This window comes from Engystomops pustulosus, chromosome 3 (assembly GCF_040894005.1).
Source record: "Engystomops pustulosus chromosome 3, aEngPut4.maternal, whole genome shotgun sequence".
Lineage (NCBI taxonomy): Eukaryota > Metazoa > Chordata > Amphibia > Anura > Leptodactylidae > Engystomops > Engystomops pustulosus.
Genome location: NC_092413.1, coordinates 152,934,601 through 152,953,199, shown reverse-complemented (window position 1 = coordinate 152,953,199; position 18,599 = coordinate 152,934,601). Strand labels below are relative to the sequence as shown.

At 40.5% G+C, this 18,599-nt stretch overlaps 1 protein-coding gene across 1 annotated transcript in view; it reads left to right on the top strand.

Annotated features, from left to right (window-relative positions):
* Positions 1–18,599, top strand: part of LOC140122122 (probable cation-transporting ATPase 13A5) — a 117,460-nt gene that overhangs the window by 80,224 nt on the left and 18,637 nt on the right. The window contains exons 17-24 of the mRNA XM_072142614.1: positions 1,505–1,622; positions 5,834–5,958; positions 6,819–6,976; positions 9,205–9,342; positions 10,418–10,497; positions 11,071–11,113; positions 13,209–13,318; positions 14,823–14,932. Of these exons, the coding sequence (XP_071998715.1) occupies positions 1,505–1,622; positions 5,834–5,958; positions 6,819–6,976; positions 9,205–9,342; positions 10,418–10,497; positions 11,071–11,113; positions 13,209–13,318; positions 14,823–14,932 (882 nt within the window). The remainder of the gene's footprint in view (positions 1–1,504; positions 1,623–5,833; positions 5,959–6,818; positions 6,977–9,204; positions 9,343–10,417; positions 10,498–11,070; positions 11,114–13,208; positions 13,319–14,822; positions 14,933–18,599) is intronic.

Sequence of the window (18,599 nt, the reverse complement as noted above, 5' to 3'; positions counted from 1 at the left end):
TCGCTCCCCGATGACGTCACGGGGAGCGGTGATCCGTTGCCATGACAGCATCGGGCCTCACGAAGGCCCGAAGCTGTCTCGTTTTAACCTATTCATTACAATGTGCTATCAGCACATTGTAATGAATGAGGAGTAAAATCCCCATATACTGCCATATTGCAGTATGGCAGTATATGGTAGGATCGATCAGACAACCTAGGGTTAAAGTACCCTAGGGAGTCTGAAAAATAGTTAAAGTAAAAGTAAAAAAAAGTTTAAAAAAAAAAATTATATTAAAAAAACCTAAAAATTCAAATCACCCCCCTTTCCCTAGAACTGATATTAATATTAATAAACAGTAAAAATCATAAACACATTAGGTATCACCGCGTCCGAAAATGTCCGATCTATCAAAATATAATAACGGTTTTTCACTGCGTTTAACCCCGTAATGGAAAATAGCGTCCAAAGTCAAAAATGAAATTCAAAGCGTCCAAAGCGTCCAAAGTCAAAATTTGCCATTTTGGAAAATATAAAAAAATTAATAAAAAGTGATCAAAAGGTAGCACAGTCCTAACAATGATAGCAATGAAAACGCCATCAAAAGTCGCAAAAAATGACACCACCCACAGCTTCGTACACCAAAGTATGAAAAAGTTATTAGCGCCAGAAGATGACAAAATCAAAAAAAAATTTTTTGTACAGGAGGTTTTAATTTTTTTAAATGTATGAAAACATTATAAAACCTGTACAAATGTGGTATCCCTGTGATCGTAGCAACCCAAAGAATAAAGTAGACCTGTCATTTGGGGCACACAGTGAAAGCTGTAAAATCCAAGCCCACAAGAAAACGTTGCAAATGTGTTTTTTCACCATTTTCACTGCATTTGGAATTTTTTTCCCGCTTCCCAGTACGCGCCATGGAACATTAAATACCGTCACTACGAAGTGCAATTTGTTACGCAGAAAATAAGCCATAACAGAGCTCTTTATGTGGAAAAATAAAAAAGTTATAGATTTTTGAAGGTGGGGTGTGAAAAATGGAAGTGAAAAAACTAAAAAAGGCCAAGTCGTTAAGGGGTTAAGGGAGTAATCTGCGGTTTCAGGACCTTCAGAAGCATAGCTGTCTTTTATATGTGTATTGAGAACATGAACAGATATATGAGCATTTCATGGGGGAAGGCCCTTCTCAGAATAAAATTTAAGGGGTGGTCTTGGTGGCCATGGCCCTGGGCTACCACCTGAACCGCCTATATTATAATGCAATACTGCCATGTGTACCAGCAACAGTGTACAATTTCATTTTCAAATCCATGTCCATTTACTGAGACAAATGGTTGATGACTTTCAGGTTCCCAGGATTTGCAATATTATGGATTTTAAAAACATACATAATCTGATGAATAACTTTAAATAAAATGTTATTTCAGATGATATTGTCCAAAATATAATGTAAATGGCAAGATGTGTTTCTGCGCAGTGTAATAAAATCATTACTTTCACTACTTTTATTTTCTTCCTACAGTGCCAGAGAATTTCTCTTGCATTCTTGACCACTATGCGATGCAAGGTTTCCGTGTTATTGGTATTGCATATAAAGATTACAATTCAAATAAAGATATAAATGTAGAGCCCTTACAAAGGTAAGAAGTCTGAGTAGACATGTTTACAGGCAGTTTAACGTTTTTGTTAAGCTTTTGTTAAAGGAAACCTACCATTAAAATCAAGCACGATAAACCAGGCAATGTGACTGTAGTAATCTTGTTATTTGTTATCCATGGCTTCATTCCTTCTAAAACAACATTTATAATTATGATAATGAGCTTGACACACTCTGGGGGTAGTTTACAGAGCCCCTCAGTACTGCAGCATCACAGGCTGTTATAATGAGCATGCATGGTAGAGGGAGGAGGGAGAGAGCAGGGAGTTGAGGTATGTTCCGCCCATTGTAACAGCCTGTGAAGCTGCAGCCCTAAGGGGCTTTAGAAACAAGTGCTCTAGTGTTCTAGTCAGTGCTCTTGATGAAGGAGTGCGAAACGTGTTCGGGGTGTGTCCTTTACCTCTAAAATGCCTACAGGTAAATTGCATTTGTTGTGGTCATTTTCTATATTTATGGCGGAAGTTACCTCTGGATTTCTTTGTGACAAATATCCAAATCTTGTAGGCATTTTAGGTCACTAATTATAAATGAGTTTTGGACACTAGTTTCCATGAAATATTGTGAAGTGATGTTATTATTGGTTTTTGGAGACTGGAGGGGGTTTAGTATTCTGCATAGTGCTACTTTCATCTTAGGCCTCTTTTCCCTATTATTAATTGTTTGAAGGACAATGCTTTTTATGTAGTATTGCTATTTATTGAATTATATTTGGAATACTAATTGACAGATTTTTATTGAATAAGGTAGACTTGTCTTCTTTGGTTTTGATACATTGTTTATAAGGTTTTTTTGTGTCTTTGCTACTTACTTTTGTTATTGATGGGCATTAAAAGTTTATTTTAGAAGGAAGGAGGCAATGAATAGCAAATAATTTCACATTCACAGTGCCTGGATCTTTGAGTAAGTGTCCATGGTTTATCCTGCTTGATTTTGATGATGGATTTTCTTTAACCTCTAACTTTAACTTTTACGTCACATGATTGCGGCAGGTGTTCGGAGAGGGCTCATGGGCTATTGCAGCAAACACACATCGTTAACACCGAACACAGATGGCAAACCTGCAATCACCACCAGCAAAGTTTGGCTTTGATCTGTTTTATAACAAAGACGAGAGACTGTCTTAAAAATAGTAAAAAAAAAAGGGGAAAAAATTATTTAAAACCCCCCTAAAAATTCAAATCACTCCCCTTTCCCTAGAACTGATATGAATAACACTAAAAGTCGCATCCCAAAATGTCTGATCTATCAAAATACAATTACAGTTATTCCCAGAGTTTAACCCCATGGTGTAACCCCATAGCACCCAAAGTCGAAAATGACACTTTTTTTGTAACATATACAAAATGTAATTAAAAATGTAAAAAGGCTGTAAAGTCCTAAAGATGGTAGCATTAAAAATGTTTTCATTTCATCTCACATAAAATGACCCCACATACAGCTCTGTACATTGAAGAATGAAAAAGTTATAAGCGCCAGAAGATGGAAAAATAAAGAATTTTTTTACATTTTTTTGCAAATGTATAAAAACATTATAAAACCTACACAAATTTGCTATCGCTGTGATTGTACTGACCAAAAGAATAAAGTAGACATGTCATTTGGGGCTCACAGTAAAAGCTGAAAATTCAAGCCCACAAGAAAATGGCGCAAATGTTTTTCACTAATTTCACTGCATTTGGATTTTTTTCCTGCTTCCCAGTACACGCCATAAAATATAAAATACTGTCACTATGAATTGCAATTTGTTATGTAGAAAACAAGCCCTCACGCAGGTCTTTACATGGAAAAATAAAAAAAAGTTATAGATTTTTGAATGTGGGGAGTGAAAAATGGAAAAAAATTAAAAAGGGTCTGATACATACATGAGTTATTCTGTATGAAAATTTAAATGCTACAAAAATAGAATAAAAAGTGTTTGAACTTTCAATCTTTTCAAGATGAAACAATAAATTAAAAAAATAAATAAATTGCAGACTTATATGGATATGTATATATCCACTGGATAAATAAGAATGGAAGATTATACGTGTCTATGAGAGAAAGAGAGAGTGGTAGGGTGGCAGCGCACCCTAATTCTTGAGATGAGAGATGGAATCTGCACTTACTTATGGCAGCATTCCCCACATCCGGTATCTGATTCATACAAGAAAGTTTTGTCAGTTGCCGAAAAGGAATTGGGTCATTGGGAGGGGAGAGCCATGTGACCAAGTCTTAAGACAGGCTGAGGAGAATGTGATGTACATAATTAATGCAAGAAACATGAAATTAGAAAACTATAAACCTTATGTGTTTCATATAAATAGTGATTAAACCTATTTTCATCAGTTTTTGTTCCATAACTTGATGGTGGCTCTGTGAATTCTAATATTGGGGCAAATGCTCCACTTATATGATGATGTGTTCCTGCCTGTCTTTCTTGTGGCACAGAAGGAGGAACATTACTGATAATGAACTTCCCACTGCCACCCAGTCCCCACCAAGCTCATTGGAGGATTCAAGGCAGCTCCCTGTAGCTGCTACTTGTGTACTTCACCTTGTGTATACATGGTCGGCTACTACGAAATCATCCACAGTCCTGTGTTAGGTGGTCATGTGGTTCTTTGAGACCACAGATTTAAGGGGTTTAGCCCTTATTTCTTACACTCTACTAGTACAGAAATACTACAGATCTTAGCAAGAGAAAATAAAATCATGAATTTGCATGAGATGTCAATATCAGTTACTAATGCCTGACTTGATTAGTACATTGTCGTAGCTCCTTGAAGCGTAAGAAACATTTATGAAATGTGCAACATTCCAGGATGCTCTGATCTTTGCTGAGTCATTTTAGCAGTTTGTCCTTTAGTCTTTTTTTTAAAGTTATTTCCTCTTTACTTAAATAACTATTTGGTGCAGAATAAATATTATCTTGTGACAGAAAAGGAACAGTTGTCGTTCCTCTTTATGAAATACTAGAAACAAGTGAAACATACATATTTTTGTCCTTAAAGGCACTCTGTTTCCAGATTCTACCCCATTCAACTGGAAGCCCGTTAGTTATTTTCCAGAACTCCATATTTTTTTTATAAAATCTCACAGAATTCCAAAGTTATGTAAATAAAAGTAGAGAAGTGCAGAAGAAAGCCTTCTATGTGGAATGCAGAGAGGTTCTCTTTGGTTCTGTTTTACCTAGAACTATTGCTTTTGGTGCAATTTCGTCCCAGATTGCACTAGGTTTGTGGTTCTGTGAACTAAAGAGCCAAAGAAACAGACCATTTAAGAAACATTCGGGGACTGGATCTTTATCTGCAGCTTGTATTTCCAACTATTTATACAACTTCGGGTATCTCCCATTCTTTAGACCAGTGGTCCAAAACCTTTTTTTGCACAGGGACTGGCTGTGAGCACACATTTTCTTCAGGGATGGGGTCTAGTTTCATAGCCAAAAATGTATGTTTGCATTCCCCACCATAACTCCTTGTGTGCCCAACTTATAGTTTCCCATTTCCTGAAGAAGCACCACCCCACTTATATTGTCCCCTTTCTTGTAGCATGTGTCCTCTGTTTCCAATGTCCCCTTTCCTGTAGTATGCCTCCCCTAATTTCATTGCCCCCTTTCCTGTAGCATGCCCACTTTAATGTCTCCTTTCCTGTAACATAACCCCCCTCAAATGTCCGCTTTCCTTTAGCATGCCCACTTCAATTCCCCCTTTCCTGTATCATTCTCCCTCCAATGTCCTCTTTCTGCAACATGCCCCCTCCAATGTCCTCTTTTCGGCAGCATGCCCCCATTCAATTTCCCCTATGAAAGCATCTCCCCATTTAATGTGCCCTTTTTGAAGCATCTCCCCATTCAATGTTCCCTTTCATGTAGCTTGCCCCTCTCCTCTTTCCTGTAGAATGCTGAGCTTGCTTCCATTGTCCCCTCTCCTGTAACAGTGCTTCCAGTGTCCGCTATTTCTGTAGTCGTCTCCGTTTCCACTGTTCCCTTTCCTGTAGCTGCATCGGAACGCCCTTTACTGTGCACAGTGCAGCCGCCACACATAACTAGCACAGACACTTCATACATAAAACCATACACACATACATGTGCAACCATCATGTACATGTATTTATTTTATTTTAGATTTCTGGTGCAGACTGCATAATAAATGTTGGCCTCTGTGTTCTTTGTTTCTATACTTGTTGATTTAAGGAACTTTTGATTTCTTTTAGAGAAGAAGTGGAGAGTGAACTTCAATTTCTTGGATTTCTGATAATGGAAAATAGAGTCAAGTCTGAAACAAAACCAGTTCTTCAAGAACTTAAATGTGCAAATATAAGAACAGTTATGGTCACAGGTATGGTATTTTTTTTACTGTGCGCAGTTAAGTAGACATTTTATTCAACTCAATTTCTGTGTTTTTTTAAAATTAACACTTTGTTGTTGTCCCTTCTGCTGTCATGTAGCGGTAGACAAGCTCCTTTGTCATTCCCAGAGCTTGGCTGGATTCTCAAGTACAGTGGCTGGGTGGAGAATGGAGGGGTGCAATCTGGACAGGAATAGGACCTGCTCTAAATAAGGCTGTCTGGCTAGGTCACGGTGAGACATGTGTGTACACCGCAACATGGCCATGCATAATGGAAGTCAATGGAAGCCATGAGTAGACCGCAGTTTGTGTAACCAGCTCATAGACCCCACTTGCGTTAATTTGCCTAAGGCATAAAATAGTATATTTAAACCGTGGATTTAATCAGATGCTGTCTTTTACATTTGTTACCTATTTAGTAGGATTCAAAAGGATGACTCCCAGGCATGCGGTCCTGCGCATTCATGAGGGGGCGGTCTGAGGCACTGCTTCTTCCTCGGACTGCCCCTCCCACTGGATAGGATGGTGGTGACTGACGGTCTTGATGTGGCAATCACTGCCTCCTCGGACCGCCCCTGCATAAATATGCCGGACCGCTGCGAGCGTGGTCCGTCTCTCCGAGGGTATGGCGCTGTAGGGTATGGCAGTGTAACGCTGCTACATCTGGGGTAGCACCAGGAGCTTTAGTAAGCAGCTTCATGTGCGTTTTTTCAGAGTGACAGGTCCTCTTTAAAGGGAAATGTACATCAAATGATAACTGCATAACTTCACAACTTAATGCTTTCTTGTACTATACAACTTTTGTTTTTGATAAAATGGTTATCTACAATTAATTGATAATTTCTTGAAAGGTGATAACCTTCAAACAGCTTGTACAGTGGGAATGACTTGTGGGATGGTGCCTGCTGACTCCACATTACTCCTACTTGAAGCTTGTGAACCGGATGGAGAAAGACAAGCATCGGTTACAATTCAGCAAGTGGGAAACTACAATTCACACATACAAAATGTAAGTCTTGTGCTTTTCCATTGCAAACATTAAAATGATTTGTTTCCGTTAGAATTATTTTCTTTATGTTAGGATGGAATAACGTTAAGATTATTGTATACCTGTGTAAGGGTTTGTATTATAAACTCACTTATTTTTAAATTTTTTGGAAGTCAATGAAAATAAAATGGCTGCTAAACTGAAATAAAGTCAGTTAAATTTAAACAAGATCTGTCATTAGAATTTTGCCCCCAAATCAACAATGCCTGCTGGTAAAGGATTAGAAGTACTCCCCATATCACCTACAATTATCTGCCACTGAGGCACTGTATCTTAATTACAGTAGTTTTTCTTATTATAACTGACCATTTTATTCCAGATATGGCTCTTGTTTTCTCCCAGGGTGCCAGTGAACCATGACCCCTTGAACCATGAACCATGACAGCTTTGTGTCTCTGTAAATTTTGGGCACTGTCCTGCCTCCTTGTTCCTGATCTCACTGCTAGGACATGATGCTGTATGGAACTAGTACTTAGAGACCATCTACCAGTATTCAGCTACAGACATATGAAGCTCTTTACTAATAGAAAATATTTACACTAGGCATTCATGTCATGTGAACAGGGTTATGTCATCTAAGGTACTTTTCCCCTTAAAATTTACCATATGCATGTATCTGATCACATGAAATGACAGAAAGCCTCTATGGAGAATGAGGAGAACTACAGACATGCTGTTATTTCCCATACATGGGGTAGAAATGGCAAATTATAGGTGGAAAAGGACATTAGATGACATAACCCTGGTCACATGACTTGAATTGCTGAGTAGTGTGAAGGCATAAGGCATGGGAATGAGTAGTTGGGAGGGGCTGGCCAAGCTGGACAACCCCATCTTATGCCAGATGATATAACACTAAGGTTGATTTTATAGGGATGTGAGGGAACAAATTTTGGCTAAAAGAAGGGTGTCATTTTGTTAATAGGACTCTATATGAACCGACCACTAGCAGTATTTGTGAAAATGTAGTGACAGATTTCGTTTAAGTATATGTCTCCATTACAGAAATTTTAATTTCCGTTTCAGTCACTATATGGGTTTTCATTTTAAATTATATTAGATAGAACTAAAGAATAGTGGATGGAAATGACCGATGCCAATAAATACCAAGCGTATCCATCCATTATTATTTATTTTTAGAGCACCATTAGTTCAATGGTGCTGTACAATCAGTAAGGGGTTCACATACATTACATTAAGACAAGATAAAATGCAAATACTAATACAAAAACTACAGAAGTTTGTAACAAGTGGGAGGAAGACCCTGCCTGTGAGGACTCACAATCCATATTAGAGGTAAGATGGAGACACAAGGTGAGAGAGCAGAGCAATTACATATTACAGTATGCCTCACTAATGCACCATTTTTTTTACTGCACTCAGTTTAACGGGTGTGCTCCACAATTATGACTTTCAACATAATTGTGGCGCCCGTTACAAATCAGAACACCTGTTTAGGTGTTGAGTTTTGCATTGCAGCAGACACGGTGCAGTGACGACACAAAACTGCCGCAAACACTTCATAAATACATGTACAAAGTACGCCTTGAAACTGGCACAGCCAGTTTTATAAATCCGGGTCAATTTGTGTTCTAGGCAAAGTAAAACAGGTGGGTTTTCAGGTTATGTTTGGAAAGTTGGGGACAGTCTGACCCATTTAGGTCATGCACATTAGACCTCTTTTTGATCATCGTCTGAGGTGTTTTGTCTTATGTATGTCATGTTCACAAGTGTTTGAGGTAATGGGGGTCATTTACTAAGGGCCCGATTCGCGTTTCCCCGACGTGTTACCCGAATATTTCAGTTTTTGCGACGATTTTCCCTGAATTGCCCCGGGATTTTGGCGCACGCAATCAGTTTGTGGCGCATCGGCGCTGGCAATCCAATAACAATCTACATTCAATGCATCAGAATTTCATGGAACAGATGTACAGTCCATGCAGCAAATTTGGTCTCACTTCATAAAAAACACAGCTGTAGAAAAGTTTAATGGCAAAGGTGCAAAAGATTACCTCCAAGTACCCCCAAACAATAAAATAAGTAATTGTGTAACACATAACGAGCCATGTATTATTCTTCTTTACGAATTGTATTAATTATTTTAAAATTATATTATTATTCTGTATGTTATTTATTGAAAATAATAAATAGGGTCTGACGATATGAATAACTGTTTGTTTGTTTTTCAGAAAAACATGAAGCATGTAATCTGCACAACATCTGACATCACTTGGGGATTCAATGAACGGGCAGGAGAATGTCTCTATGCAATGAGTGGGAAAACATATGAAGTTATCAAGAAACATTTCCTTGACATGGTACCAGGTGTAAGTACCCCACCTTTTATGGATGGTAATGTCACCGACAATGGTGAAATAAGAAACCAATAACAATTAAATTTAATGGTAATGCTTCAAACCGTATCATTAGGAAACAAATGGGCGGTGCTATTCTTCAATGTTTTTTAGTGCTGCCAACACATTTTGATGTGTTCTGCTGAATTCCTAGCACTAAAATGATCACATCATCTCCAGATGTCCATCGCTTTGTGCCTCTTCACCTCCTCTTTTATACATACAGGTAAATAGTAAAAGGGGTAGTGTTTCACTACATTCAAGACATGCAGAGCACTAGGGACATTATTTTGTAGTTGTGGTAGGCATATCATACTGCCAACAGGCACCAGGACTCCTCTGTGGTCAAGTGGCTGCTGGGAAACACAGAGTGTAGGCACCAGGAGGATGATGCCCATCATATAAGCTGCAGTGTCTGGTACATTTTTATACCATAAAATGATTTTTTGTGCCTGCCTGCAAGTCCCACTGAAATAGTACTTCGAGTAAAACCCAGGATTTTATTTAATATACTCAGGGTCCAGGGTGCTTCGCCAGTTTTTCTTTTTACTTGCATGCCATCATCTGTCTAATCTCACTTGAACTACAGTCAGTAAAGTTCCTGCTATATATGTAAGGGGTCAACATTTTGGGATCCGTCTTCTGAGCTCTCTTAGTTTCCATATTACAGTGGATTTCGGCTTTATAATACAGTTGGCAACCCACATACATGGCATAAGCTTAGTAGCTTGCCTGCGCCTTAATGGATCTATACATACATGTTGTGCATCTATGAAGTGTGTTTCCCATTTATGGAGGGATTAGACTGAAGAATAAGGATTCATGACAACTTCCTGTCCTGTGGTACATACGGGTTATAAATGTGCATTGATGCCCATATGAAGAACCACAATAAAAGCTGGGGTTGTTGGAGTTATGGTATTATTATGGTGACAAATGCATGTAGTGTCCCCAACAAACATACACAAAGTAACATAATGTGCAACTAAACGGCATGTCTAGTAATGTTTCCATTTTCACTTTTTAACTTTTTTACATTCTCTTGCAGATACTTCTTAGTGGAACTATTTTTGGCAGAATGACCCCCAAACAAAAAACTGGAATTATAGAAGACTTGCAAAAAATTGAGTAAGTAAAAATTTTTTATGTTACTGGTACTTAAGCTCAGTAGTTATATTCACACTTTGGGGCACATATGAAGGTTTTTGCTTGGGTAAAAGCTTTAAAGTATTTACCCCTCACACTTACCCTTCACTCAATGGGCCATAACGGGCCATTAATTGAATGGGACACCCAGTTGTTTGCTGGGTATACAAAGAAGTTTAATATATCCGGCACAACTTGTGTGTGGGGTTGACATAAAGCTTCAAAATTTCCTCCCAACGAGTAACAGTTGCAAACTCTTGGTAGGTCTCTGATGACTATACAACATAACACAAAACCTACACGAGAAGAGTTTCTATCCAAACTAACTAGCTATATGTCCAAGAGAGGGTGGTCATAGAAGATACAAACTATGGTGTGCAAAGAGAGCTGAATCTCTACAGTTGAGTTTTGGCAAATTGTATGCAACTTGTGCATCAAGATTTTTCACAGCTGATTTAGGAATAATATGGAGGGCATTCTATAACAGAACCATATTCAAAGTCAGACTGTTAAGAATGAAGTATGTTTTAACTGTTACATTATTTTATATTATAGCTATTATGTTGGTATGTGTGGAGATGGAGCAAATGATTGTGGGGTAAGCCATCTTAGTTCCTTTATGAAGCCAAATCTTTCATTTTCTTTTTACTTTTTATCTGCATATCTATAAACAATGGGGAACATTTATAAGGGCTTTTGTACCTGAAAACTGACAAATCTTGCAAACTTTCCAGCCCCATGCCTCCCCACACACAGCAGCCAGACAAAGCAAAAGTTTGTACACTGTGCATGCCTGCAGTAGAAATATATGCAGCATGGTCCTGTCCTTATCCCCTGACAGCTGAGAGTTAATGAAGTTTGATAAACAGTCTAATGACTTTATTATTTATAGACGGTCACTTATAGTCTCATCTTTGCAAAATCATTGAAGGAAACATGCTTTAGGAGTTAAGCAGTAGCTTCCTTATCTCTGAATTTGAATGGGCTCAGAAGTCTTTCAGATACAATGCTCACTAAATGAGAAAGAAGAAGAAAAAGGAAACATGTGTGCAGGATTTCACATCAGGTTGATGGCATGTTACTGCAGGCCTTGTTAAACTCAAAACAAACATGTTTTCGACAAAAAGTTCTGCTGGTTCATTTTACTGAGAAATGACACTTATAAATGGTACCCATTCCTTTTTAAAGGGGTATTCCAGGAATCAGTATAATTCATATACAAATGGGTCCTTAAACTATAAGCTAATATGTAATTAGTTGTTATTTAAAATTTTTCTCCCCTTAGCAGAAAAAGGCTGCTAACATACACTGTAATGAAGAATTAAAATGCTACTGGCCCTTTAATAAGTCTGTTGATTTCCTCCACACGTTGCAGACACAGGACAGAACATTGCCGCTGGTCACATGTCCACATCACATGCCCTGCACCTGCCTGGGTAGGTCATGTGATCATCACTACGTTTGGCTGTAGTCGGTTGGTTGCACCACATCCAGTATGGCCAGCATTGTGGTGATGTGCAGGGAAGGCAGTTATACATCATTACTATTGTAACAGAGCAAGAAAGTCTATTAGGTCATCACTGGGAGCAGATCATAAGAGGTAGCAGGAGTTACTGAGAATTAAAGGAGCATGGGACTTGTAGTTTCAAGTGGTGGCCATCTTGGTGATAACTCCGCATACTTTAGAGAGGCAATAAAATTTAGTGAATCATTAAATCAAACTATTTAAGCTCCATTTTTGACTAATGACATTGAGTTTTGTTATATTTATTTATTTATAGCATCATGGGTTTTTGTATTTGATGTTCATATTCCCGAAATACCCCTTTAAATTCAACAGCATGGAGCCATGGAGTTCTAGCAGGTGAATAGAGATACTTTTTTAACCCTCTTTCACATGTCAGTGTGCTCGTCTGGAACTTATTCTGAGAGTATCAAAAAGCCCAGTAGAGAAGGGAGAAGGCAGTCCTTATCCTTCTTCTCTCCATTGAAAGCCTAGCATCCGCATTGCAAGTCAGGTAATATATAGGACAAGTCATACATTTTGTGGCTAAACCACACAGTCACAGCACAGTGAGACAACGTGTGCTCACCGCACCATGACCACTCTTTATGGCCTATCTGGCTGCAATTTGTGAGGCCAGTTCACAGCCACATTCACGCCAATGTATATGGGGTCCTAGTGTGATTTCTCAAAATGAGCCAGCAGAAACATTAATCAAATAAATGTTTGTGTATAATGGGACCAGCATGCCATTAACCCGATATGTGAATTTCTATTTAGTGTTATCACCTGCTCTGTTCATTTCTTAAATCCAAATATGTAGCTTCATACATTTATTTTCCCTTTAGCCATTTGGAAAAAAAACATATATGTCTCAAGACCACTTTCTTAAAATAGCACAAGCTTCATTATTTGTAGATTTTAAAACAGACTGTGATATTACAGCTAACAAATAAAGGGGAGAAGGTAAGGAGAAGAGGGTAGCTTGTAGAACATATGAGAACACTGCTAACTGTAGATATTGCATACTTGACTTTACTTATTGAAGGGCTTTCTACCACTGGTTAAGTTATATTTAAAATATTACAGCAGATCTAAGAGGTTTAATAAACTGTAACATTTCAGCTTTAGTCTATGCTAATATTTACCCATTGTACATCATTTATCTACTTTTTTATTTAAACACCAGGCCCTAAAAGTGGCTCATGCAGGAATATCTTTATCAAGCTTGGAGGCATCAGTGGCTTCACCCTTTACATCCAAAATCCCAAATATTGAATGTATACCCAAACTTTTAAAGTAAGTTATTTTTACCCTACACATTAAGTATGACAAGCAGCTCCAATCTACTGATTTATCTATAGAACTACTGTCTACTGTAATCTTTATTTCTCTACAAGCAAAATGTAGTCTAGTCACTTTGCCCGAGGCCATTGTAAACATTGTTACCCTCCAGCTACCGAACATTTCTGACTTTCTACTTTTGTGAAATCATTCTCCCGTACCACCTGATCCATATGACGATTTGCTTTAGGCATGGCAGTACATAAGTTAATAATATTCCCATGAGAACATGTTGACCTTTTTATGCATGATATTTCTTGTTCAAGAGTAATCTATCTTAACTGATGACAGATTCACTACTTTAGGCTTTAGGCTATCTCTATGTTTAGGATTTTACATGCAGTTTTTAAGACAAAACTAATTAGACAAAATACATACATTGTTCAAATTAGATTTTTTTACAATCCTTCCCTAGTTTTGAAAGAAGTTGAGATATTTAGTTTTTAATGTAGTAAAATTTGACTAAAGAAAATTCTGCTAAAACAATTCACATGATAAATGTAGTTCTAAAATCTCCTGGTCATCAATGCAAGATATTAAGCATGGTCCCACATTAAACTTGCCATTTATAATACTGTTGTCTTGTGTTTCAGAAACCAGAGCCTTGTTATGACTGCTGTCTTTTCACCCAAAAAAACGTTATCACTCCTAAAATATTTAAACATATACCATATATACTCAAGTATAAGCCGACCTGAGTATAAGCTGAGACCACTAATTTTAACACAAAAGACTGGAAAAACCTATTGACTCCAGTATAAGCCGAGAGAAATGCTTTGGTCATAGCCTCCCCAGTATATAGGCCTCCAGCTCCTGTATTATACAGCCAGCCAGCCCCTCCTAGTATATAGCCTGCCGGCCCCCTGTACTATATAGCCTGCCAGCCCCCTATAGTATATAGTCTGACAGCCCCCTGTAGTATATAGCCTGCCAGCGCCTCTGGTATATAGTCTGACAGCCCCCTGTAGTATATAGCCTGCTAGCCCCCTGTAGTATATAGCCTGCCAGCCCCTTGTAGTATATAGCCTGCCAGCCCCCTGTAGTATATAGCCTGCCGGCCCCTGTAGTATATAGTAAATATTATATAAATCCTGCCTGACTAGAAACATTTAAAAGAAGAAATACATTTTATTATTCTAGTCTCATGAAATATGTAAACAACTTTATTTCTCAGGCATTGGCCATCAGATTGGACTAGTATTATGGTCCTGTATCGGGACAGTCCTATTTTGGAAATTGTATTGCACTGCCCCGGTTGAGCGAGCCACAAAAGGTCTAGTAAGATGCGCTATTGGTAGCTGCTCTAGACATAAATACTACTGGTTAGGCTACTAATAATGAACAAATAAGAAGATTAGGCTACTGATAATGAACAAATATGAAGATTAGTCTACTGATATATATGTATAGTTTGTTTGCTAAAAAGGACTTAATTCATTTTGTCTTTTTCTTGACACAGAGAAGGAAGAAACACATTTGTCACTTCTATAAGTTTGTTCAAATATCTTATTATGTACACCCTGGTTGAGCTTGTTTGCATGATGCTCCTATTCTGGGTAAGGCAAAATAGTTCTATAAATATGTAATAATTATACTATGGTATAGTTAAACTTCTGATGTATAGATACAGAAATACAAACTGTACAAAGGCTGCGCCAGATTCATGAATTGTTATGCACAATCTTTATGAATCTGGTGCCCCCTGTACTGCTCTGGGCGTGTGCACCATTGTTTGCTGCACATTGTTCGCATTGCAGAATTATGTCAAAGACACGGTCGGACTAAGTATGTGCACATTTTTCTGTCTCGTTGGACACAGGGCAGCTGTGACACAAATGTGGCGGAGATACTTTAACTAGTTTGCACATTCTTTTTAGTGCAAAGCCAGACAGAAAACAGGCGCAAACCCTTTAACAAATGCAGGCCAGTGTCACAGCCCACCCTGACCAAAACAGGCAGCAGTGCTGCAAAATACAGGACACATGCTATATTTTACCGCAGAGCCTCTGAGCTTTCAATGGAGAAGGGAGGGTTGAGGGGCGCTCACTCCCCCTCCCTTCTTTACCCAGCCATGTGCTACACTCATGACCCAGACCGGCAGAGCACAAAGCCAAACCAATGAGACCTTAAGGGGTTTAAGCCTATAGAGCAGGGGTCAGGAACCTTTTTGGCTGAGAGAGCCATAAGCGCCACATATTTTAAAATATAATTCAGCGAGAGCCGTACAATGGGGCTTATTTACTGAGGGTCCCACGGCCGCATTTTTGTCGGGGATCACGCCACCCCCCGCAGAACATTATAATACACACGCCACCCCCCCCGCAGAACAGTATAATACACACGCCACCCCCCGCAGAACATTATAATACACACGCCCCCCGCAGAACAGTATAATACACACGCCCCCCCCCCGCAGAACAGTATAATACACACGCCACCCGCCGCAGAAGATTATAATACACACGCCACCCGCCGCAGAACAGTATAATACACACGCCCCCCCCCCCCCCACAGAACATTATAATACACAGGCCCCCCCCCCGCAGAACAGTATAATACACAGGCCCCCCCCCGCAGAACAGTATAATACACACGCCCCCCCCCGCAGAACAGTATAATACACACGCCACCCCCGCAGAACATTATAATACACACGCCATCCCCCGCAGAACATTATAATACACACGCCACCCCCGCAGAACATTATAATACACACACCACCCCCGCAGAACATTATAATACACACGCCACCCGCTGCAGAACATTATTATACACACGCCACCCCCCCGCAGAACATAATACACACGCCACCCGCCGCAGAACATTATAATACACACGCCCCCCCCCCCCCCGCAGAACATTATAATACACACACCACCCCCGCAGAACATTATAATACACACGCCACCCGCTGCAGAACATTATAATACACACGCCACCCCCGCAGAACATTATAATACACACGCCACTCCCCGCAGAACATTATAATACACACGCCACCCCCGCAGAACATTATAATACACACGCCACCCGCTGCAGAACATTATAATACACACGCCACCCGCTGCAGAACATTATAATACACACGCCACCCCCGCAGAACATTATAATACACACGCCACCCCCCGCAGAACATTATAATACACACGCCACCCCCCGCAGAACATTATTATACACACGCCACCCCCGCAGAACATTATACACACGCCACCCCCTGCAGAACATTATAATACACATGCCTCCCCCCGCAGAACATAATACACACACCACCCGCCGCAGAACATAATACACACACCACCCGCCGCAGAACGTTATTATACACACGCCACCCCCCGCAGAACATTAATATACACACGCCCCCCCCCCCCGCAGAACATTATAATACACAGGCCCCCCCCGCAGAACAGTATAATACACAGGCCCCCCCCGCAGAACAGTATAATACACACGCCCCCCCCCCCCCGCAGAACATTATAATACACACACCACCCCCGCAGAACATTATAATACACACGCCACCCGCTGCAGAACATTATTATACACACGCCACCCCCCCGCAGAACATAATACACACGCCACCCGCCGCAGAACATTATAATACACACGCCCCCCCCCGCAGAACATTATAATACACACACCACCCCCGCAGAACATTATAATACACACGCCACCCGCTGCAGAACATTATAATACACACGCCACCCCCCGCAGAACATTATAATACACACGCCACTCCCCGCAGAACATTATAATACACACGCCACCCCCGCAGAACATTATAATACACACGCCACCCGCTGCAGAACATTATAATACACACGCCACCCGCTGCAGAACATTATAATACACACGCCACCCCCCGCAGAACATTATAATACACACGCCACCCCCCGCAGAACATTATAATACACACGCCACCCCCCGCAAAACATTATTATACACACGCCACCCCCGCAGAACATTATACACACGCCACCCCCTGCAGAACATTATAATACACATGCCACCCCCCGCAGAACATAATACACACACCACCCGCCGCAGAACATAATACACACACCACCCGCCGCAGAACGTTATTATACACACGCCACCCCCCGCAGAACATTAATATACACACGCCCCCCCCCCCCCCCCGCAGAACATTATAATACACACACCACCCCCGCAGAACATTATAATACACACGCCACCCGCTGCAGAACATTATAATACACACGCCACCCGCTGCAGAACATTATAATACACACGCCACCCCCCGCAGAACATTATAATACACACGCCACCCCCGCAGAACATTATAATACACACGCCACCCGCTGCAGAACATTATAATACACACGCCACCCGCTGCAGAACATTATAATACACACGCCACCCCCGCAGAACATTATAATACACACGCCACCCCCCGCAGAACATTATAATACACACGCCACCCCCCAGCAGAACATTATTATACACACGCCACCCGCTGCAGAACATTATAATACACACGCCACCCCCCGCAGAACATTATAATACACACGCCACCCCCGCAGAACATTATAATACACACGCCACCCCCCGCAGAACATTATTATACACACGCCACCCCCCGCAGAACATTATAATACACACGCCACTCCCGCAGAACATTATAATACACACGCCACCCGCTGCAGAACATTATAATACACACGCCACCCGCTGCAGAACATTATAATACACACGCCACCCCCCGCAGAACATTATAATACACACGCCACCCCCGCAGAACATTATAATACACACGCCACCCGCTGCAGAACATTATAATACACACGCCACCCGCTGCAGAACATTATAATACACACGCCACCCCCCGCAGAACATTATAATACACACGCCACCCGCTGCAGAACATTATTATACACACGCCACCCCCCCGCAGAACATAATACACACGCCACCCGCCGCAGAACATTATAATACACACGCCCCCCCCCCGCAGAACATTATAATACACACACCACCCCCGCAGAACATTATAATACACACGCCACCCGCTGCAGAACATTATAATACACACGCCACCCCCCGCAGAACATTATAATACACACGCCACTCCCCGCAGAACATTATAATACACACGCCACCCCCGCAGAACATTATAATACACACGCCACCCGCTGCAGAACATTATAATACACACGCCACCCGCTGCAGAACATTATAAATACACACGCCACCCCCCGCAGAACATTATAATACACAC